Genomic DNA, 24,739 nt, shown 5'->3' with positions numbered 1-24,739 from the left:
AGATCCTCCTAAGGCGCGCGGGATCCCACACACTCTGCCCAAATGAAACACGGGAATTGATGCCTCTCCCACGGCAACAGGTCCTCTGCCATAAAAGAACAGAAACCTTCCCACGTTCCTCTTTCCATGGAATGTCTGTGGATCTATGCGAGTGCTTGGTAGAAATTAACCCTGCATCCGGAGGTTAGCGGCCCTAACTTAATTTTCATCCCACAGATAAGGATGGTCAGCCATGAGTTACATAGTTATTCTCGTAAGTTGTTTTGTGTGTGCACCACACAGAGACACTGACATCACTCGTCGATTTCATCAGGCCTTGTCCCCTGAGCCTTGGTTGAAACCTGGCTAAGCCATGCTGGCCTTAGGAACCATGTCTGGAGTGCTGGGAGGTGCATAGATTCAGATCTCCGCTGCTGTGGTTGTCCAGTGCTGTGTGCGTCACCAGCCCGTGCAGGGGCAGCTGAACCCAGAGGCACTTCTATGACAGAGGGCCAGCAGGGGGACTGCTGTCTCGTGAAAGCTAAACTCTTCATCCCACACTCTGTGTTTCAGAACAAGAAGAAAACTTTGAGTTTATCATTGTGTCCCTCACTGGCCAAACGTGGCACTTTGAAGCCACGACGTATGAGGAGCGGGATGCCTGGGTCCAAGCCATCGAGAGCCAGATCCTGGCCAGCCTGCAGTCGTGCGAGAGCAGCAAGAACAAGGTGAGGCCCCAGGCTGCCCAAAACCAGGGCTGCGGCTGCTCGGGGAATGCGAGCCCCAAGTAATGCCCCACGGAGGGGAAAATAGAGGACTGGTGTGAATGACAGGACCTAGCTATTCTTTGTGAGCAGAAAGCTCAGTAACTAAAACGATCAGAAACACCTGTGTCCATACCGTCATATGTGAGTGTTCCAGCCTGACCATGCTTCCCTGGCAGAAGAGCCAAGGTTAAATCTTCACTCTCTTAGCCAATCCCAGAGGGAATCTTTTGGACTCTTATGGCTTCTGGGTCCACATTTATTTTTGTTTTGGACAGAATACGCTCAGAAAAAAAGAGATGGACTTAAAAGATGCACTGTTCTCATAAATGCCCAGAATTCAAATTGATATCAAGTTGGAAAACCATCTCTTGTTAGGGACATAAATGAAAAGTACAGGGTTTATATGAGCGTGCAGGGAGCTTGGGAAGATAAAGTTTCGGTTATCTAAACTGATAAAGCCTGGTATGTGTTTTATTCAATAATTAGAGGTAGTGTTGCAGCTCTTTTCTATATTAAAAAAAAACATTAGAGGCAATTTGGTTTTTGTAGTTATTTAGCTAAAAAAGAAAAAAGATTTTAACCTATATTTTTTTTCTCTCTTTTTTTTCTCTGGAGAGAGTCTGTCTGTCTGTCACCTAGGCTGGAGTACAGTGGCACAATCTCAGCTCACTGCAATCTCCAAGCTCAAGCATTCCTCCCACCTCAGCCTCCTAAGTAGCTGGGACTACAGGCATGTGCCACCATGCCTGGCTTGCTTGCTTATTTATTTATATATTTATTGATTTAATATATATTCTTTGTGGAGGTGGGGTTTCATCATGTTGCCCAGGCTGGTCTTAAACTCTTGGGCTCAAGTGATCCACCTGCCTCAGATGCCCAGAGTGCTGGGATTCCAGGCATGAGCTACTGCACCTGGCTTAACCTGTGTTCTCTAGACTACTGCCCAGTGATATTCCTTCTGCAAAAGTCCTTTTTCCCGTCAAGGATTGCTTCCATGTCATTATTTTCATGTTTGGTTCTCTTGAACCTCTTTGTTGGGGCGCTATAGACTTTTGGAGAGCATTTTGATATTTCAGACTATGTTCAACTAGAAACTAAGAGACAGGACGTTACCCACCGACCTGCAGTTTCATTTGTAACCATTTAAAGAAATTTCTGCCAATGATTTATGTGCAGCTTTGTCACTAAAAAGAGAGTCTGTCTTTCAGAAAGATAAAGTGTCTTATTTTATTACCCTCTTTAACCAGGGTAAACCAGACCACAGTCATTATTATTATAATGTAATTTGCTTCCCTTTTTAAAAGATGTTTTATACCCAAGGTGGGGAGAACCACTGCCTTTCATTCCATGCACCCTGGCTTTACTGGGTCACGTCCACATGCATCCACGATATGCCTCCTGAAACGAGCACAGGGTGCTTTGGGGCCACCTCGATGGGGAGCAACAGCACGCCGCATCCTCCAAGCGTGGGCAGCTCATTCTGAGAAGGAAGGCGGGGAGGCAGAATGTGTTACCAAACAGAGGCACAGATTCCCGCCTTCATGGGAGAATCACAGTCTCTCATGGCAGACTCTGAGCCCATGCCACCTCGACCTAATTCAGGAAGATCTGGGATGGTGGCAGCCTTTCCCATTCCACACCTTGCCAGGCTCCTCCCTGCTCGTGTCTCAGCCGATGCACACGCAAGCCTTTAGAATGCTGCCCCTTGGCCCCCACTAGGCGCCTGTGCTCCAGGGAATTGCTCCCTTGGGAGGAGAATGCATTGAGCAACCAAAGGTGGCCAACTCACAGCTGGTCATCTTGGGCATTGGTTGAACAGGTGTGAGGGCATAAAACATGGAAATACTGTCCACAAGGAGTGGCAGGAGGGCAAAAACACAGGCCCAGTTGACCACCAGCTTTATAATGTTTTACCTGCCAGTGGATAATTGAAGCTGATACAAGTATAGGCATAGCTAGACAGACAGACAGAGACAAGACAAACCAACTACAGAAGTGATACATGTACACAGAGAGAGAGAAGCACATCCGTGTGTGTGTGTGTGTGTGTGATCACACATGTGCATTCCAGATGCCAGTGTAAACTGTTTAAACATATTTTGAATACTTGGGTATCTAACCAAAGGGAATTAAAATTCAATAATGCATGATGCTAATTAGACAGTAGTAATGAATACATTACAATTTATTATTATGTAGCAAGGAATATATTGTTTCACATCAATTTGACATGAGATGTTTCAATTTATGAAAATTCTTACACAAAATCAAGCTTATTTTAACTGTCCTCTGAAATAGATCAATTTTTGCTTTAACTGTGATATTAAATGCATATTTAATAAGCCTTAAAAACTGTACATAGCAGCCAGATACGATGATTCACGCCTGTACTCCTAGTGCTTTGGGAGGCTAAGGTGGAAAGATCACTTGAGGCCAAGAGTTTGAAACCAGCCTGGGCAACGTAGGGGGACCCCCCGTTTCTACAAATTTTAAAATAGCCAGATGCATGGCTCACACCTGTAGTTCCAACTACTCAGGAGGCTGAGGTGGGAGAGCCACTTGAGCCCAGGAGATGAAGGCTGCATTGAGCTGTGATTGCACTACTCCAGCCTGGGCAACAGAGCAAGACCCTCTCTCTAGGGGAGGAAAAAGGTACATATCCAGTACATACCTTTCACTTCGAACTTCTACTTCCAGGAATCTGTTCTTAGTAAATAATCATGGATGTGTACCAAGACTTAGCCATCGTATGTTCTTACAGCATTGTTTATGATAGAGAAAAATTGGAAGTGACTTAAATGTCCATCAAAGAGAACTTAATAAATAGGTCTTCACTAAGTGGAATGCTATGCAGCCATTTAAAATGATGACGTCAGAGACTATGTGATGGCACTGAGCAATGAACAGATGTCATTAGGCTGGAAAGGGCAGGTTTCTACCCAGCAATATGTATTATGCTGGCTTTTTAAAGTCCGTATGTGTATGTGGATGTGTTTAAACAACAGGCTGAAAGAACAGATATCAAAACGCTAATAATGCTTAACTATGGATGGCCCATGTTATTGTTTATAAATCTTTATGTGCTTTTCCCTCTGTATTTTCTAAACTTGCTGCAGTGAGCACATATGTTTTTAAATCCTTTTTAAAGAAGACCATAGAGGTAGGTGCAGTGGCTCACACCTGTAATCTCAACACTATAGGAGGCTGAGGCAGGAGGATCACTTGAGCCCAGGAGTTCAAGGCTGCAGTGAGCTATGATCGTGCCACTGCACCCCAGCTTCAGCCACAGAGACGCTGGCTTAAAAAATAAATAAATAAATAAATAAATAAATAAATAAATAAATAAATAAATAAAGCAAGCCATCAAGTGTAAGGTTAAGAATCAGCACCCCCAGCTATGCTCATGTTCATCCCTGTCCCCACCTTGGTGAGTGGCTTTGTCACTGTGGCAACTGAGGGTCTTCAGATGACAGGTGCATCTCCCAGGGTGATGTGTGGTATGGATGGGGTTTTCTGACAAGAAACCATGAGATATGTCTTACAGTGCTGATGAAGCCCTANTAAATAAAGCAAGCCATCAAGTGTAAGGTTAAGAATCAGCACCCCAGCTATGCTCATGTTCATCCCTGTCCCCACCTTGGTGAGTGGCTTTGTCACTGTGGCAACTGAGGGTCTTCAGATGACAGGTGCATCTCCCAGGGTGATGTGTGGTATGGATGGGGTTTTCTGACAAGAAACCATGAGATATGTCTTACAGTGCTGATGAAGCCCTAACCCTGGGCTTATAAACGGATTATTTCTTTCTCATTCTTCATATCAAGCAGACATGTGGCTGCTGCCCAGAAGGTTACCCATTTACCTTCTCGAGGTGACCATGGTCCATGTTTATTCACAGATGATCCAGAGCTCTCCTCTTTGCTCATTTCTGGCAGAGTCCCTCTTAGCTGCTGAGTGTTAAAATGTGACATTTCCTCCCTCCCCCCAGCCCCGTGCATGATGATGTCTCCTTCAGTTATGCTCTTTCCCAAAGACGTCAAAACAGGAGTGATTGTTTGGAAACTACCCTCATCCTACATTTGCTCCCAATCTGTTTGATCTTTTCCTGACGTTATCAGTGATGTGCGTTTCTCCTTGTATTTGTGTCTTCCTCGTGCCCAGTCCCGGCTGACGAGCCAGAGCGAGGCCATGGCCCTGCAGTCGATCCGGAACATGCGCGGGAACTCCCACTGTGTGGACTGCGATACCCAGAGTAAGTGTATGCGGTGGCAGCAGGGGCTGGCACTCTGCAGCTGGAGACCACATGGTCCCACTAGGCCCGGGTTGCAGGGAACTCACGTCTGTCCTGTTTGGCAGATAAGAGTTAACTGCTTTTAGGAAACTGAGATATTTTGTTTGGATTTTACCTTAACAGAGCGCCTTCCACACAAGCCTCACCCCTGTCTGCAGGGTGCGTTTCTGTGAGTCTTTCCTTGCCTTAGGCATCCGATGAGCAGCAGTCACACCTGGGGTGCGAAGGATTCGGCCCCACAGCCTGTGCCAAGGCTAGGAAGGCCGGGAGTTCAAGACCAGCCTGGGCAACACAGGGAGACCCCCATCTCTACAAAAAATTAGAAATTAGCCAGGCATGGTGGCTGGCTTACTTTTTGATTAATCAGTGATCACTTACTGATTTTTTTTCATAAAAATAGAATATAATTGGTTCATTCCTGCCTAGAGATTTCTGGGTATTGTTTTTTTAATTTCATAATCATATGTTCTGGGTTTCACCATCAAATGATGTCTTTGTTTTTTTTTTGTTTTTTTTTTTTTTTTTGGTCTTAAATCCATTACCCACTAATGCCTCTGATTGAACTGATACAAGTTGTAAGTACTGCTTTGTGCCACAGAGTAACCCAGTTTTATTTCATGCTTTCTGTTGTCTAATCCATACTATTATTTTCCCTTTGAAAAAGTCATTTTGTTGTCATGATATTGAGAGTGTGGACTTATTTTCATTGTTGCAGTCCCAGCCCAGAGACAGTATTGGAGACATTCAGTAAACTTCTTCCATTCAGATTTTTTTTTTGTTAAGTAGTGTTTTGAAGAGAAGGAAGTCCAGTTCAAACAAGGTAAGAGGTGCTGGTACCAGGCTGGGTGCCGCCCAGGAGTCAAACGTGCATGGCGTGGTGGGTCCTGCCATCCTGAAGCCTGAAACGCACTGGACAAGGCACCGACCTGCTGACCATGGAGCTAAGCGCTGGGGAGAGTCATCAGGGGCACCCAGCGGCCTTGCCACCCAGGCAGGAGCTGTCTGTCAGCAGGGCTCTGGAGACGGGCAGGGTGTGTACAGGGAAGGGGCCGAAGGAATCATTGTGAGCAAAGTGAGTGGCTTGAGGAGAGCTGCTCCAGGTGGTTGTAGGATCAGAGGTGCTGTTTGGGCTGGGAAACCGGTAGAAGCCAGTTGGAGTGTGAGTGCTAAGTGAAACTTGCCAGCTTTGTTCTTCATGTGTAAGCAGAGGGACATCACTGGAGTTTTAGAGCAGGAAGGAGATGGACCCTGAGCTCCACTTGGGGAGACGGATCTGGCCAGACCATTTTGAACAGACTGGAATAGAGGCAAAGCAGGGAGGAGGCCAGCCAGGGTCAGCTCGGCCGGGAAGGGAGACAGGAGCCCAGGACTGCTCCAGACAAAAGGGAAGGGAAGCACCCCTCCAAGAGTCCACTCAGCGGCATAGCAGGCAGGAGAGAGATCAAAAGTCCGTCTACGGCCTCTGTGGAGGAGTCTGTCCTGCGGGTGAGGGAAGGGGTTCTTCTCCAAGTATCTTGAGGTTGTTCTTTAAAGCACCTCCTTATGTTTGAATTTTTAAGTTTTACTTTCAAATGTGTGGTGAAATGAAGTTCGAAGAGAGAAGCAGTTATTTGAAGTATGTTTCTATCAAAAAGTTTTAAAAGTAAGAGCTTTTTTAAAAGCACAAATCTGAGAAATATTAGAACATCCATTAAGGAAAATGCCTGCAGTTGTTTCCACCGTGCATCTGAAGGTTGCTTTAAAAGAAAGCCATCCATGGCTTGCGGGGACCGTGATACCGGGCAAATCGGAGGTCGCAGGTCCTGTCTGAGATGAGCTTGTGCATGTGAGTGCGGATGGGGGTGGGAAGGGGAGGCCAGTGCAGGGGAGGTGTGGGCCAGTTTGTTCTGAGCAAGACCACCTGAGCAGATAGACAGGGACAAAGGGAAGAGGCAGAGTTTGACAATTCAGGAGAAAGGCGATAGCAAGCACGCATTTGCTAAACGTGTGGTCTGTGTCAGCCCCGTGCCAAACCCTCGCAAGCGCTGTCTTTTCATTCTGCAACCCTAATAGTTGTTGCTGCTGTGGGCCCCACTTAAAGGGGAGGAATTGAGGAGCCTGAAGGGTCAAGTCATTTGTCTGAGGTCACAGAAATAGCAAGTCCCATAGCAGGATTCAAACCAAGCTGTTGGCCAGCCTGCTGTATTTTCTCAAGAACAAGGGCCTTGAGAAGAATGGAAAGGCTCAGAAGATGTAGCACGTTGGCAAGGATGTGTTAAGTAAAAATACCCAATTTTGGTGAAAGTACTGGGATAGGTACACTGCCCACACTGATGATGAACTGTAAACACCTCCATGGGGCCTTTTGAAAATGGATATAAAAAGCTTTTGAAGAGTGGATGCCCTTGACTCCAGGTGTACACTCTAGGAACTAAACAGATGGGACTGAGCAAGGCAGGTGCAGAGATCTCTCTTTCCAGATCTTCATCACAGTGCTTTGTATGGCACAAAATCAGAAGCATCCCAAATGTCTTAACAATTTGAAATGCAGTTCATGGTGATGTCTTCTCTTTTCTACCTTTAAAAATCATGGAAAAGGCTTAATTGATCCTGGGCGTGGTGGCTCACACCTGTAATCCCAGCACTTTGGGAGGCTGAGGTGGGTGGATCATCTGAGGTCAGGAGTTCAAGACCAGGCTGGCCAACATGGTGAAACCCCATCTCTATTAAAAATACAAAAGTTAACCGGGCATGGTGGCACATGCCTGTAATCCTGGCTACTTGGGAGGCTGAGGCAGGAGAATCACTTGAACTGGAGAGGCGGAGTTTGCAGTGAGCCAAGATCGCGTCATTGCACTCCAGCCTGGGCGACAGAGTGAGACTTCGTCTCAAGGGAAAAAAAGGGAGGGTAGGGGGCTTAACTGAGATAAAGAAACTTCATACTGTGCTGTAAAATGAAAAAGGGGCATGACAATGAGTCTGGATGAACCTAACGATATTTCCAGGTATTTAGCGGGGAAAGATCTGTAAGCTGATCTCTGAAAGGTTACCACCAGTCGTGTCTGAGTGGTAGGATCTTTTGAGGCTTGCAGATTGTCATGCAGCGTGGAATTTGGAATTGTGGTAACAGCTCCCTGGCCCCCTAATGCCCTAGACCACCAGGAGCCCCCTCTGTCTGTGCACTGGGCACATCCCACAGCACTGTTTCCAGAGTGGACGCTGAGCTTCTGGAGCTTTGGGGGTGCCTGTCTATAAAGGGTTTCCGAGAGCCAGTGAATTTGGGAAACTCTTAACAGCATCCACCTCCCAGGAAGTTGCAGCCTTCGGACACCTGTGCTTCTGGGGAGTCCTGCTCTGAAGATGCCTATTCAGCACGGCCCATCCCAGCGTGTCCCAGGCCCATCGGACAGTGGGGCCTTTGTTTAGGGCACCTGTTGCCTGCCTTCTGCCAGGGACATGCCAAGGGAAGTCCACACCTGAGGCCCCTGAGAATCCTAGGGCTTGGGACCATCAGTGGCTCTCACCAGCAGGTCTGACCTTCATGGACAGGCCCTGAGAGGCAGCCCACCCTTTCTGCTGCTTTCTGTCTGCCCATCCATGTCGTGAATGAAGCCCTGGTCAGAGCTGACTGTGTGCTGGTCCCTCTCGCCCTGCTGCGTGGACCTCACAGGTGCCCCTCTCTCCTGGGCCTTTCTGATGTCTAGAATCCTGCCCTGCCTTATTTCCCTTTGTGGACTCCAGGCCTGCACACAAGAGGGGACTGGTACCCACCACTACCACCAGATAGCTCACCACAGCCTACGGTAGGAGCACATCCAGGCTCTCATCTTCAGCTTGGCCCACAAATAGAACCTCGGGTCCCGCAACGTTGGGTTTCTGTCCCATTGTTGCCTCTTAGTCCTTCCCTGACCACCAGGTTTGAAATCACACACACACATCCCTACTCCCTGCTGTCCTGCCCTGAGGGCTTCCTAGCTCTGGTGTATCGTACAATTTTCTTAGCTCTTTTCTGGTTTGGGTGGGGGCAGGAGTGGGTTGAGATGGGGTCTTGCCCTATAGCCCAGGATGGAGTGCAGCACTGCAGCAGATGGGCTGCCTCTCAGGGCCTGTCCTTGGTTGCAGCAGTATAATCATGGCTCACTGCAGCCTTCAACTCTTAGGCTCCAGCAATCCTCCCACCTCAGATTCCTGAGTAGCTGTGACTACATGTGCATGCCACCATGCCGAGTTGATTTTTTAAAATTTTTGTGGAGAGGTAGTCTCACTATGCTGCCCAGGCTGTTCTTAAACTCCTGGCCTTCAGCGATCCTCCCACATTGGCCTCCCAAAGTGCTGGGATTATAGGCGGGGGCCACTGTGCTGGGCCTAGTTTTTTTACTTTTTCCTGGTTGGTCTGTCCGCATAGAATCTACGTCCTACATTTCTGTGGGCAGGGATTTTTCTCCATTTTCTTCACCGCTGTATCCCCAGAAGCCAGTGTGTTAATATTGGCTGAATATGTGAAGGAACAGATGTAATTACAGCCAACACCTAACACTGTACTTCCCATGGGGCAGCCACTGCTCTAAGTGCCTCGTAGCTTTTAATCCTTCTGACGCCCCTTGAGGATGGGAATGATTAGCCTCGTTTCTCAGGAGGGGAGCTGAGGCCCAGAGAGCGAGAGGCTTACAGAGGACAAAGGTGAAAAGGCAGTGCTGGCAGGTGGCACGCACACAGGTGTGGGGGCCTGGAGAACAGGCACGGCAGGCCTGGGGCTGTGGAACCAGCGGGGCCTGAAGCCAGGTCGGGGGCAGGAGACAGTTCAGAGGTCTGAGGCCGTGCTAGGAGGCTGGGATCAGCCACAGGCCGAGGTTCTCCACCCAGGCCGAGACACAGCGAAGTGTCCCAGTTGGCCTTAAGACGTCTTTCAAGGAAATTGCAGTGGTGATGCTTAGATCCCAACCCTTCCGATGAGTCATTCTCTGCTGGAGCAGAGGCGAGGTTCTCCCCTCAGTCAGCCCCAGCCTTCCCTGTCTCTAAGCGGAGGGTGGTGAGCACGGGGCCCTGGAACACTTTATCCCCCGCCCCCTGCAACATTTTGGGTTTCACAGAATTCGGAGTCCAGGCACAGGAACGTGTCCCATGCGTTCATGTCGTCCTTCAGATCTGGACCTGACAGCCTGGGAGCTGCTTGGGGGAGGTAGGAGGCGGGTGCACAAAGGTCTGAATGAGGGGCCAGCATGAGTGGCTTCTGTGTCTGTAACCCACAGCGGCATGGAGGGCGGTGGGGTGGGCATAGGTACCAAATCAGAGGTTCTGGCAAGAGTTTAGGCAAGTGGCTGTAGGGATCCAGATGTGAGTGGGGACAGTGTGTGAGACCCTTCCCCACAGCACTTGGTGGGCCGGATGCGGGGACGTAAGGGAGCAGGAGAGGTGCTGGGTTTTGAGCGGTGGTGTGACATGATCAACACTACTGTGTTCAGTGGGGCCCTGGCTGTTGTGTGAAGAGGTCTGCAGGGAAGTGACGGGTGAGGCCGCAGACAGGAGCCCCTTGCACCCCAGTTGCGATACTGGTGAGGACGCCCATCGGAGCAGTAGGTTCTAGAAGAAAGGGTTGGACTTACGAGAGGTTGAGAACCTTGCGATTGGCTGTGGGAATGATGGAAGAATCAAGGTGGACCCCTGGGGTCCCAACTTGAATAGCTGAGACAGGAAGGACCTGGCAGAAGAATGCATTTGCAGAGTGGATGTTGACGAGGAGATTCTCCCAACTGATATGTACGTGGTCGTTGCGTGTATGATAATTCGGGAGCCAGGAAGAGGTGTTAGTGCTTGGGTGGTGATTAAAGTGTGGGTTGGGTTGGCCTAAAAGAGACTACAGAATTGGAAGAGATGACCCCACAGGAGCCCTGAGGTCAGGGAGGAAGAGCTGGGAAAGAGATCCCAACAGAGCAACCAGGAAAGTGGGAAAAAAATCCAGAGAGGTTGTTGACCAAAAAGGTATCAGAAGTTAGCACTGGCCCAGCACAATGGCTTATGCCTGTAATCCCAACATTTGGGAGGCCCGGGCAGGAGGATTGCTTGAGCCCAGGGGTTCAAGACCAGCCTAGGCAACATAGCAAGACCCCATCTCTGCAAAAAAAATGTAAAAAGTTAGCCAGGCATGGTGGTATGCACCTATAGTCCCAGCCACTCGAGAAGCTGAGGCAGGAGGATCACTGGAGCCCAGGAGTTTAAGGCTGCAGTGAGCAGTGATTGTGCCACCATGAGAGACCCTATTTCAAAAAAAAAAGTAGTAGTCAATGTTGTGAGGAGGAGTTGGGCACTGACCAGCCCACAAGAGGCCAAGTGAAATGTTGGCCACAGGAGTCTTTTGGGTTTAGCCCTGGAAGGGGCTGGTGACTTTGGCTGTGCTGCATCCATGATCTGGAGGTGGAGACCTGGTTGTCAGTGATCCAGAGGTGCAGAAGCAGAGGGGGCCAGTGGAGAGGTGGGCTGTGCAGACACAAAGGGAGAGCCACAGGCGAGGAGGGGTCCATGCCAGCTGTGTGCCATGCCTCCACCCTCCACACCCCCAGACCAGGGCATCCCCCATGTGGCTATCCTTCCTGTCCCCGCTGCTCTCTTCCTTCCTGTGCCACCTGCGCATTGGTTCTGACTACACTTTTTAGCATTGAGTCTCTGCATTTCTCTGTTCTCTTCTGCTTGGGTTTTCTCCATTTGTTGCACAGGTTTCCCCTTCCCAGCCAGAACCTCTCTGAGGTCACAGACCTCTCTTCTCGCATTTCTTTTTTCTTTTTTTTTTTTTTTTAGAAGGAGTCTCGCTTTGTTGCTCAGGCTGGAGTGCAGTGGCAGGATCTCAGCTCACTGCAACCTCCATCTCCCAAGTTCAAGCAATTCTCCTGCCACAGCCTCCCGAGGAGCTGGGATTACCGGTGCCCTCCACCATGCCCAGCTAACTTTTTTGGAATTTTAGTAGAGACAGGGTTTCACCATGTTGGTCATGCTGGTCTCGAACTCCTGACCTCATCTCGCCCATCTTGGCCTCCCAAAGTGCTGGAATTACAGGCATGAGCCACCGCACCCAGCCTCTTCTCACATTTCTTGTGGTATCTGTCACTGCCTTCTTGCACGTGCAGTAGATGTTAAATAAAGGACTGGTTTTCTGATTTCTGATCAACTGGCGTAAAGCTATTGCTGGTCACTTGACATTTAAAACAAAAGATGTCTCCCTAGTGAGTCAAATGTGACCTGAGCTACTTGGTCTTTTGTTGACTCTTCAAGTGTGCCCGGAGTAAACATTGCCTATTCCCAGGTGAGTAAGCCGTGTCTACTTACAGCGGTGAAAGCCATTGACTCTCAAGGGCAACCCCATCTCGGCACATCAGCTGTAGATTCTAGCATGAAGTCAACCCAGGCCTGAGTTCTTGGTCTTCTGATGATGCCAGCCAGTTTCACGCAGTGAGTGCTCCAGTTCTGGGGTCCCAGTGCTGCTGTCTGAACCCACTTCTTGTCCTGCGCAATCCTTGCACTAGTCCTTGGTCTGGTTTCACAGCCCAAAGCCTGTCACCATTCATTCTGCAAGTCAGCGTTGGTTGCGCTGCGTGATAACCCCACCAAAGGGCCTTGCCCGCCAACTTGCCCACAGTGCAGTTGCTTCAGTAGCTATAGTTAAATAAGATCACTGAAAACGGTATTTTTGCACTGTAGTGTACCTCTCTCTCATCTTTGAAATTTGCAGGCATGCCCATTGTGTACCTCCTGGAAACTTTGATGTGCCAGTGGCTGCAGAGGTAGCAATGAGGGAATGACCAGAGTCACGGTGTCACCTGGCTGCCCCTCAGCACTTCTCCTCAGCAGCAGCTGTCCACCGTGGGTGCTGAGTCACACGTGTTTTTTCCCCATACAGGTCAGCCCTCTCAAGGTGAATGCTGCTGTGACGTATGGGAAAGTGCATCTTTTCTATCCAAACCAACACTGTCAATTATTTAGTGTGGGAAACTCCAAGGCTTTGGCTTCAGCCAAATGTGTTCTGAAGCTACTACCAACTGCCAGTCATTTGGGACACCTCAAACAGGACTGAGCACTGGCTAGGGAGCATTTCTTCTAGCCGTGGATGTGGTTCTAGGAAGAGCCTGTCGATGTGAAGTTGGACTGATTTGTGGCCTTGTATTTCTAAGGACAGTTGGAATGAGAGATGATGGTCTGATTGCATTTAGCATTCTGTTCCTCTTCCCATAGATCCTAACTGGGCCAGTTTGAACTTGGGAGCCCTCATGTGCATCGAGTGCTCAGGCATCCACCGGAATCTTGGCACCCACCTGTCCCGAGTCCGATCTCTGGACCTGGATGACTGGCCAGTCGAGCTCATCAAGGTGATGTCGTCCATCGGGAACGAGCTAGCCAACAGCGTCTGGGAAGAGAGCAGCCAGGGGCGGACGAAACCCTCAGTAGACTCCACAAGGTAGGAACTTTGGAAGATGCCTAGCTCCCGACACGTTTGCCAGCAGTTAGGCAACTGGAAGTGATCGTCATGACGGCCACAATTGGGATGGCCCTGATAACCTGTAGGAGTTCAGGAGTTCTGATTCATCCGGCATAGGAATGTCTGTGTTTAAAACTGGTCTTAAGCAGACATGGATAATTCACACTCCTTAATTTTTTATGTTTGTTTTTAGGCCTTGGAGATTTCTCTCCCCCTCTTAGAAATGTATTAAGCTTCTAACCTTATGAATACATTACTTTAATTAATACATTTCTAATAGGCATAAGCTGTGCCGTTGACACTAATTATGAATTTTTGATCCTTTAATTTTGTTATTCTTATAGCTTTGATAAGCATCTGCTCTGTCATTCCCCCCCGCCACCATCACATAAAAGTTATTTTTATGGTAACAAAATATATTTTGTTTTCTAAAATATATCTCTAACACATTTAGTCACCCGAGTTCAGCATAATGTATGGTGTCACTCCTCATTAATGTTAATTGTTAAACAGTGTAAAAAACGCATTTATTTTGAGGCCGTTTAGTTTCTCATTTTTCATTTACAGCTGTTATAAACCGTTTTTGAGTACACATACATATTTAATGTTCCTAAGAGGTGATAAAATGGCATGTCTTCTCAGAAGGCATATGGCATGGAGGCAGAATAGAGCATTTCATCTCCGTGCTTGTCCAAAGCAAGTGGCTTCCAGGGTTGCTCAGGTGCTATGTTTTTCCCCCACAATAGGAAGTAGGGGTTTGAGGTTTGCTGTCAGTGTTTGCCTCTCAGGTGTCTGAAGACATGAAGGGAGAGGAGAGGTCTCCCATCGCTGGTACTTTTTAGGTTCCTCTGATTCGTTTTGCTGCTGATCAGATACAATGAAAGTTCAAGTGGTAATCTGTGGTTCAGCCACAGAAACCGGTTTCTACTGCAGAGCAGTAAGAACGTGAGAAGGGCTGGTGGACTTCAATTCATTAACACTGGAAAATGAATTTGTGGTGCCACCTTTGGCTCACTGGAGAGAATGAAGCTGGTGTGTTACTCATCTTGCTCTCTGTGTGAGGGATTCTGTGGTAGTGGGGAGGACAGGAAAGGTGCAAAGAACGTATTTATTTAAAATTACATGGTTTTGATACACGAGCACTTTATGAGTTATGCTTTATAGTATAAACACGGGTAAGTTTCTTACAAACCGAAGACACTGTGGACTTTAAAAATTATTTTTCTTGGTTTAACACTACCATAGAAATCGGCCGGGTCATCAACTGTGGACGTGCTTAAAACATGAATTCATGTTTTCATACCTATTTTTTCATAGATAATAACATTGGAGGAAACTTGGGTCTGAAAATGAAAAATGATTGGAAATTAGATTGAGCTGAATGTATGAATACAGAAAACATTGAAATATGTTGGAAAAAACAATGCATCTTACTGTTTATATGTAAAAGAAGCACATTCACTATTTTCAATACCCTGAATTATTAGAAAAGTTTGTTTATCCATCCATTACAATTTAGAAACAATTTAGAATTATTAGAAGCAAATATATGGGTTCATGTTTTACCTGATAAATATTTTATAATTTCATCTTCATTCATAAATGAAGATTGTGTGTGCACAGGTATTTTATAGTTCTAATTTGCATCCTTGAATTAAGTTCTTGAGTGTAGAGCCCAGTCTTTTTTCCAGTGTTAGGTACATCACATCATTGTATTTTAGAGACCTATTGCCGAGACTTGCTTTCTCACAAGTACAGTGGTTGCAGGTCGGTCCCATCTTTTCTTCAGTCACCATAGCTTTCCTAAAGAGCAGTGCCGAGTTGTAATTCCTCTCCGAGACTGTGGTGTTGGTGATGTGGTTCCCTGCTGTTGCTGAAGGTAACTGTGGCATTTCTAAATTCCCTTCGCACCTAAGAAGATAAACACATACAAGAATTGAATGTTTCTTTGTGCCTGTAGTAATTTTCCTGGGGAGTTTTGTTTTCAATGAAAATCAGCAAATAATCATTGAGCACTTTCTGGTAGTAAAGAAACAGTAAGTGATGATTGCAGTTCCCTGGTGATTGGTGAAGGTTCTCGGGGCCGCCTGAGGATGCCAGGGCTCGGGAGAGTGCTGGCAGTAGGTGCGTTCTGGGAAGTGTCACTGGAGACATGGCATCTGAGCTGGAATAGGGAGTGATTCCCGGGGCCGCGGCCAGGGGACCAGGTGGGAAGGCTGGTTGGAGGGTGGGAGTGGCCTCGGCGGATGCAGGCTTGGCCCGTGGGGAGGTGTGCGTGTCAGCGAGTCCAGCACCGTGGATGGCAGTCTCCCATGAATGAGGAGGAGCAGGGATGGGGAGGCCCAAAGAGCAGAAGCAGGAAGGGCCTCTGAGCCAGGGCTGGCACTTTAAAAGCAACCCTGGGGGCAGGGGAGAGGGGAGGGATTTATCTCTTCATGGGTTCTGTCTGTCCCACCTGTTACCAAGAGGACTAAAGGCAGCCAGCAAGGCCTCTGTCCCTTCCAGCTGGAAGGCCGGGGTCCTGGTGGAACATGTGGGAAGCCTTAACTACACTGTCCAAAGCAAAACACACCCAGGCCAGTAACAGAGTAGAAATTCAGACTCCCACCACCTTCACCACCTCCTCAATAGAAAATGGGAAAGTGAAAGCCGGGCTGGAATCTCCGCACGCAGTTCTTTCTGTCCATGACGTGAGAAGATTCTGCCTTTCAAAGCCACCCCCGCTCCCCCTTCCCCACTCCCTCCACCCCTCCTGGTCTCTGCAGAACCTACGATTGTTAGGAGAAACAGCTGAAAGGTTCTTTTAATGTGGCCCTGAGGTAATACCAAAAAGAAATATTTTAATAAATTTTTATCTCTATCGAAGGAAAAGCCAAGTGCAATATATTCGGTGTAATTCTTTGAAAAAGGGCCCAGCTGTTTTCCCGAGGAGCTCTGGTCCATTCCGTCTTGTGCAGAAGATTCATTCTGACAGTGGAATATAATTAGAAATGCGTCATTCCGCCTGCACCCACCCCCAAACACACACACACACACACACACACACACACACACAATTCAAGACTGTGGGGAAGTAGAACACAGCAGATCTTCCTCCAAAGAGACTGCCGCACACTGGAGTCACCTATTCGTGCAGCCAGTTAAGACAGCAGGCGCCCTGGACAGCCGGCCTCTGCCGTGTCCCTGCACCCCTGATTAGGGCAGCTTGGGACAGCTTATAATTGGTTCTAGTAAATCTCTGCCGCCCTGAGAACTGCCGTTCAAACTTGAGCAGCATCATGATCAATCGAAGCTGACGGCTGAAGCAGTATTGACTTCCCATTCCTAAACAGGGGAATCATTAGTCAAGAAAAGCATCTTTTAATTACTCCTAGGAAGGAAAAAAAAAATCTTTTTGGATGGATTCTGCAACAACTGCCATTTTTTCCCAGTGCATTCGATATTAAATTTATTGTCACAGGAGGGGAGAGGACGCCCTTCGTCCCCCTCTGTAATGGGGGTTTAATTTGGAGAAAGCAGCGCGTTAGAGAACAGATCAATGCTACAACAATTAACTACATCTGGGGTAGAATCACAATTCCCCTCTCTAATTGCTATTGATACCATTTAAGCACACACTTAAAATATTGATTTTAAGTGGGGACGTTGAAGTGGTGGCGAGGTAGTAATAGTGGACAGAACTAACTAGGTTTTAGGGGTTTAAGAAGGGAGCAGTCAGCTGTGTGTAGAACCGGACTTCATAACACCCGACTTGTGTGTTTGTGTGGTACCATAACATAGCGTGTTGTAGGGCGTTGAGCAGCGGGGCTGGGGGCCACCAGCCAGGCAGGGCTCTGGGTTCCAGTGTTAGAGGCACATGGTGTTACTGTAGGGAGAAGTTGCCGAGCTCCTTGGTGAGCCTTTCAAAGGCGAGAGTAATAAGCTCAGAGGTGAAGATGTTGAAACAGTGGAGAGAATGTCTCCTGCATGAATGAATGATTGAACGAGTAACTGAGTGAAAGCGGGAACTCGTCATCATGGCACCCATGTCAGGTGCTCTTGCTCCTTCGGGGCCTTGGAATTCCTCATGTGAGTGAAACTGGGGCTTTGACGTTTGCAGCACCAGCAAAGCCGTCTCAGTAAACCCGTCCACGCACATCCTCTCTCCCTCTCTCCATCCTCTCATCCTCTCTCCCGACACAGCAGTGTTTCCGGGGCTGCACAGCAGTGCCCCGGCCCGTTGTTCTTTGCTGTTGTCCCCATTGCACTTAAAAACATTTGGGATTGGCTGCAGTGCAAGTGATTTCCTAGCAAGACGGAGCAGAGCCCTCTGGTGCCTCATTCCTCTTGGCGGAAGCCTCGCTCTGCGTGGCGCCGCGTCTCCCATCTCTGCGTCCCAGGGTCAAAGCATTTGGCCCCCACGGCCCTGCAGGGACTCGCTGCTATTTGCATTTGAGTGCAGGTAGCCTGTTTACACGGGGGTTTGGGAGCCTGCTGATTTGGGCCAGGAAATCAAAGGAACCTGGAAGTGGAGAACAGTGTTTTCAATTCCCTGAAAGAGCCCTTGAGAGGAGCTCTAAGCGCAACTGAAATCACCCATTACCTCTTTGATGCCACTTGGAAGGGAACCGAGTTTGCTGATTTAGTACGTGTTCTTTTCCCTCTTTTAGCATCCTTTTTCTTTTTCTTCCCCCCATTATTTGTAAGTTCACCTCCGTGCCTAAACTCCCTTCTCATCTTTAACCTATAAAAAGATGTCGCCTTCGATAGGAAGATTTGGGGCCAGACATCAGAAATCTGCGTGGGAGAGACTGGCCGTACACTTCCAGATGGAACAAGTCTGCCCAGTGATGTGAGTTCCGTCTCTCTTTGATTCTGGAACTCCACTTTCATCTTATTTATGCACATGGAGATATTGATAAAGGGGAAATGTATCCAAACTGAAAATAATTGGATCCCTACAGCTAACTCTGAGATATTAAAAGCAGTACCACTTGGCTGTGTCTTTGTCTTGTTAGGTTTGATCATAAGATCACAATATAGTAATCTCGGGCTCAAATTTCTGGCATAAAGATGCACTGTTCCAAATGTGGCCTCAGGGAACACGACTGCCCACACAGCCCCAGGACTGTCTCATCTTATTATTTTTCAACAGTTCTTGGCCTGCTGAGGTCAATGTTTTGTCTCTTCTGAGTGTTCCTCTATGCTTGACACCTTTTCCTATTTTCTTTCTTTAAAAAAAAAAAAATGGGGAGGGGGAGAAAGGAGAAAAAAAATAGAAAAAGGACTTTGCCGCGATGACCAGAGTCCATCTGCAGTTGGGTGGCATCTGCTCCCCACATGTCACTTCCCTCATTAACAAGCAATTGAATTAATTAAATGCTACTCAGAACACGCATAACAAGCTACCGGCAGTGTCCAAATTAGCACTGATAATCAAGGATGATTTCCTTTATTATCCTGCTAAGTGGTGTGCAGACTCTGATCTCCCTGTCTGCCCTCATCTATTTACATACTCCCAGCTCCTGCCTTTGGAAGCGGAGGTTATCTTACCTAGTTAATTTGCCACGATCACCGAGCATGGCGGATTGATGCCCTGCCCCTGCCGCCACTGCCGGGCCCGGGCCCCCTCCCCGGCTGCCCTCCCCCAGCCCCAGCCTTTGTATCTCAAGCTCACTGATAAATTAAAGGCCACCCCTGTGGTCTCTCAAGTGAGTAATAGAGGCAGAAATTTCATTTTGCAACTGGCTGATTTAATGATCCAAAGGGTAATTAATGGCCTGATTATCTTAATGTTAAATATGTCCGGCAGCAATTACTGTGACCTCCCGCTTGTCAAGGTCCGGGCTGTGCTCTTCTTTCAATTAAGTTCTCTGGGGCTTAATGGTATGAATAAACTCCTCTGATTCTATCATCCCGGACGCAGAGGGTTCAGGGAGCTGGAGGCTCGTTTGGAGTTTTAATCAGCCTGTCTTCTACTCCGGCGATCAGAGTTAACAATTATAGCAAGGACAGTTTAACTTTCTTCTTCCCCGTGCAGACCCCCCTACACGTACACACATGCACACTTTTGCGTGTGGTTTTCTGTGCCTTGTTTTCATGTGTTTCTTTCAGTGCTCTGAGGGAGAATTCTGTTTGTGGAGGAAGCCGCTGTGCTCTGTGAGGCTCGTCTCTTCCGATATAAATTATCATGTGAACGCTGTGGTTTTTCTATTTGACAGGCTTAATTAATTGGCAGGAGCCCCCGAAAATGACAGTGCCACTAATTGCAACTCAAAGTGAATTTCTGTCACCACGGCGTGCCTGTCAGTGGGCATGCCCTGGCCCCAGCCGCAGAGCGGGTCCACCCTCCTAGTTTCCCCGTCCAGGCGGGGACGATGCCCTGCTCAAGCCACGACAGTGGCAGACTTCTCCAAGGAGCCGTGGGTTTGCAGGCACACCGTCTGCTTGCAGGAGTGACATTTACTACCAATAAAGTTTATACATCCTCAGCTCTGCAAACGCAACAGCTGCTCGGGGACCTCAGCCTTTACTTAAGATATTTTAGCAACTTCTCTTAGCAAGCCAACTTGGAATCAGACCGAGAGAACCATAACTCACTTAGCCACCCTTCATGACTGGATGGTCCTCATTAGCACACTGCTAAATATGCTTCAGTTTACTAGAGCTCCGGGCCCGGATCAGAAATATTCTGCTATAAATACTAAGCCAATTAGGAAAATGTACAAATGAGAAGTACGTTAACACTGCCTTTAAAATAATACCTCTAGATTACACTTGACAACAGGCACAGCAGTGCATCTAGTGAACCTCCGCCAGGGAGCTTGGTGGGAATTCGAGCAAGCTCTCCGTAAAGCCTGGCTCTAATTATAAGAACGGTGATTCTAAGAAGATTCTCCATGAGGTTTAAGTATAATGGGATCTGCTTTTGAAAGGATAACTGTACTCACATTTGCCTTTGAACCAGACGGACAGAATGGTGCTCTCGGTGTATCATGCCGCCTGCCGCACACGAACCCCAGTTATTTGTTTGATCCTGCAAGAAACCAGTGTGTGCTGGGAGCCGACTTTGCTACCACAGAGCTGTCTTGGGTTGAAAATCCTTATCATTTACATTCTGAAATATGACCGTCGTGACAATTAAGGAGTTTCTGATGCTTAAGAATTTTTACTACCCCTAGCAGATGAGAAGGCAAGTCATCAGCAGGTAGCAACTGGCTTCCAGGTGTCCTGCCCACGTTCAAGCCCGTGTCTACTTGCGGGAGTATATGAAGGAATGGAATGGGAAGATTAACCTTTTTAGGCTTGAATTATATAACATAGGCCAATAAATATGGCCTGTATTTTGATTGCTCCAGCAGTCGAGCATTTTCCAAGGGGCCCTGTCTTTCAGTGGTGTTTTGCTTATTTTGTACCAGGGATTCTCTGTCTTCTAGGGCACTTTTCTCTTTCTTCTTCTTCATAATGAAGAGGAGAGAGACAAAAACATGGCCAGAGCATGCAGTGCCCTGTGTGCTTGGATTATCCCCATTCCCAGGAGTGTGCCAGGGTCACATGGGAGCGCGGGTCAGACTGCAGGCACCAGGATCTGACTCCAGATGCCGCTCTGCAGTCCTGCTGCTGCTCCTGTTCCTTTTCTGCCAAATCCATGTCAGTAGTGGCATTGAGAGAATTGACATGTTTAGCAGCATCCCCTACCACTCGCCCCGGTCAGTTTCTATCTCAGTAGCCATCGTGTGTCAAACTTATTAAATAAGTAGTGCAAACTTATGTATAATAATATAACTACAGTATCTTTCCACTGGACAGTAGCTTCACTTACAGTAATGTAAGTAATCATAAAGCCTCTTCCATTTTAGTTTACATTCGTGTAGCAAACTTAACTTTTTTTTTTTTTTTCTTTTTTAGTTGGCGTCTCACTCTGCCGCCCAGGCTAGAGTGCAGTGGCGCAATCTCGGCTCACTGCGACCTCCACCTCCTAGGTTCAAGCGATTCTGCTACCTCAACCTCCCAAGTAGCTAGGGTTACAGGCGTGCACCACCATAGCCTGCTAATTTTTGTATTTTTAGTAGAGAAATACATTTTAGTAGAAAATACATTTTTAGGGTTTTGACATGTTAGCCAGGCTGGTCTCGAACTCCTGACCTCAAGTGATCGCCTGCCTCGGCCCCACAAAGTGCTGGGATTACAGGCATGAGCCACTGTGGCTGGCCAAAACCTGACCTTTTAAGTCACATAGCCATGATTCTAAAAGTCTTAATTCTCGCCGGGCGCGGTGGCTCAAGCCTGTAATCCTAGCACTTTGGGAGGCCGAGACGGGCGGATCACGAGGTCAGGAGATCGAGACCATCCCGGCTGACACGGTGAAACCCCGTCTCTACTAAAAAATACAAAAAACTAGCTGGGCGAGGTGGCGGGCGCCTGTAGTCCCAGATACTCGGGAGGCTGAGGCAGGAGAATGGCGTAAGCCCAGGAGGCGGAGCTTGCAGTGAGCTGAGATCCGGCCACTGCACTCCAGCCTGGGCGACAGAGCCAGACTCCGTCTCAAAAAATAAATAAATAAAAATAAATAAATAAAGTCTTAATTCTCTTCCACCAGTGCTAATCCTAAGAGCTTCCACAAAAAAACAGCGCTGAGAACTGTAAAATGTTGAGATCCACCCACACAGGTGCAGAGTTAGAGCCCCCATGTTTCACAGAACCACATCCTACTCATGTCCCTGACCCAACACTGCCTTTTGGGAATGTAAAGCCTATATTGCAGAGACCTCACAATCATATTTATTATCTGCATGGTACAGTATGGAGCCATAGCTCAGGCCACAAAGTTCCTGGTTCTGGTTTCATGCCTAGCATCTTCTGCCATTTTAATCTTTTTAAAAGAAGGGTAATTCCTCATTTCTAAGAAGAGACTAGTCATTTTTCCACCCACTTAATTATGTAGATTAGTGCTAAAAGAAAATAATATTTATGAAGTTTCCTGGGCTTCCTTTTTATCTGGAAGACACAATCAGCTTTGAGGCCTGGGTCATGCATACTGGCAGTGAGAGGGACAAGTGGTCCATGCCCTCCCCAGTGGTTGTGTAGGACCTGCTGATATAGAAGATGTGGTCCATGTTTATTTTGCTTTGTATCTATATAGTGGTTTATCGTAGCATCAGTATCACATAGAAAGGTGTATTCTTGAGCCCCACCCAGGCTTACTCAGTCAGCATCCCTAGGGGGTAGGGTCCAGTGGTGTGTTTTAACTCTCTAGGTAATTCTTATGCACATTAAAGTTTGAGACACTCTGGTCTGCACTAAGTAGGAAAAATTAAAGTCCACAATCTCACCTGTGAACTCAACTGTCTTAGTCCAAGTCCCTGGACTTCATTCCTCACTTCTGGAGACCCAAGTCTTCTGTTTTCTTCCTTTACCAGACTGTTGTCTGGCCTAACATATCCAGCAGATGTTACAGCCAGAGAGCATCTACAAGAGGATTATACTCTGTGATCAGGTGGCATTGAATGCAAGGAAGGCAAGGTTGGTTCAACACACAGAAATCAGTCAGTGTAATATACCACATTAATACAGTAAAGAGAGAAAAACATAATCTTTTCAAGGGATGCAGAAAATACATTTGACAAAACCCATTGCCCTTTCCTGGTAACAAACACTCAGCAAACTAGGAATAAAAGGAAATTTGCTGAACCTGATAAAGGACATCTCTAAAAACCCCACAGCTAACATTGTACTATTATGGTGAAATACTGCAGGCTTTTCCCCTAAGATCACGAACAAGACAAGAATATCACCAGATCTGTTCAGCATTATACTGAAGGTTCAAGCCAGGGAATTAGGCAAGAAGAAGAAACCAAAGGCAACCAGATTTGAAAAGAAGAAGTAAAACTACCTCCATTTCCAGATGACATAATCTTTTATGTAGAAAATCCTAAGGAACCCACAAGAAACAAGCAAAATTGAAGGATACAACATCAATATGCAAAACTCTTAGCTGGCCATGGTGGCACAGGCCTGTAGTTCCAGCTACTCAAGAGGCTAAGGCAGGAGGATTGCTCGAGCCCAGGATTTCAAGGCTGCAGTGGGCCACAATTGCACCACCACTTTCCAGCCTGGGGAACAGAGCACAACTCTGACTCTTAAAAAATCAAAAAGGCCAAGTGCAGTGGCTCATGCCTTAAATCCCAATGTTTTGGGAGGCTGACTTGAAGCTGGGAGTTCAAGACCAGCCTGGGCAACATAACAAGACCTTATCCTAAAAAAAAAACAAAAACTATTGTATTTCTATACACTGGCAATGAACAATCAAAATAAAATTAAGGACAATTCCATTTACAAATAGTATCAAAAAGAGTAATACACTTAGGAGTAAATTACCTGTACACTGAAAACTACAAAGCATCATTGAAAGAAATTAAAGAAGACCTAAATAAATGAAATAACATCATGTTAATGGGTTGGAATACTTATTGCTAAGATGGCAGTACTCTTCAAATCAATGTACAGAGTCTGCAAAATCACTTTCAGAATCTCAGCTGCCTGGTTTTTTTCCAAAAATTTGACAGCTTATCCTAAAATTCATATGGTACAGTAAGAGACCATCAAATATCAAAAACAGTCTTGAAAAAAGTGTTAAAAAGTTGGAGATCTCACACTTTCTGATTTCAGACTTTACTACAAAACCATGGTGATCCAAGCCTGTGTGATATGGGTGTAAAAATAGACATATACATCAATGAAGTAGAATCGAGAGTCCGGAAATAAGCCCCTTCGTCGGTGGTCAGTTGATTTCCAAAAAAGATGCCAAGGTATCTTCCCCATCAATGGGGAAAGAATAGTCTTTTTAGGAAGTGGTCCTGGGACAACTGGATATCCACTTGCAAAAGAATGAAGTTAGACTCTTATCTGATGCTATATATAAAAATTAACTCCAACGCCTGTAATCCTAGCACTTTGGGAGGCGGAGGCAGGTCGACATTTGAGGTCAGGAGTTCGAGACCAGCCTGGCCAATATGGTGAAACCCCATCTCTCCTAAAAATACAAAAATTAGCTGGGCATGGTGACATGCACCTGTAATCCCAGCTACTTGGGAGGCTAAGGCAAAATAATCACTTGATCCCAAGATTTGGAGGTTGCAGTGAGCCAAGGTCACACCACTGCACTCCAGCCTGGGTGACAGAGCAAGACTTCGTCTCAAAAAAAAACACACACACACATTAACTCCAAATTTATCAAAGACTTCAGTGCAAAAACTGAAACTATAAAACTTTTAGAAGAAAATA

The 24,739-nt window shown here is 47.0% G+C and overlaps 1 protein-coding gene across 8 annotated transcripts in view; it reads left to right on the top strand.

Annotated features, from left to right (window-relative positions):
* Positions 1–24,739, top strand: part of AGAP1 (ArfGAP with GTPase domain, ankyrin repeat and PH domain 1) — a 662,058-nt gene that overhangs the window by 555,355 nt on the left and 81,964 nt on the right. For all 8 annotated transcript variants that reach the window (XM_017890291.1, XM_017890287.1, XM_017890285.1 and 5 more), the window contains 3 exons: positions 553–707; positions 4,905–4,995; positions 13,234–13,456. In XM_017890291.1, coding sequence (XP_017745780.1) covers positions 553–707; positions 4,905–4,995; positions 13,234–13,456 — 469 coding nt within the window. The remainder of the gene's footprint in view (positions 1–552; positions 708–4,904; positions 4,996–13,233; positions 13,457–24,739) is intronic.

The sequence above is a fragment of the Rhinopithecus bieti genome, unplaced genomic scaffold (assembly GCF_001698545.2).
Source record: "Rhinopithecus bieti isolate Rb0 unplaced genomic scaffold, ASM169854v2 scaffold_19482, whole genome shotgun sequence".
Taxonomy (NCBI): Eukaryota; Metazoa; Chordata; class Mammalia; order Primates; family Cercopithecidae; genus Rhinopithecus; species Rhinopithecus bieti.
The sequence above is the reverse complement of the archived record's forward strand: the minus strand, read 5'-3'. Positions and strand labels throughout refer to the sequence as shown.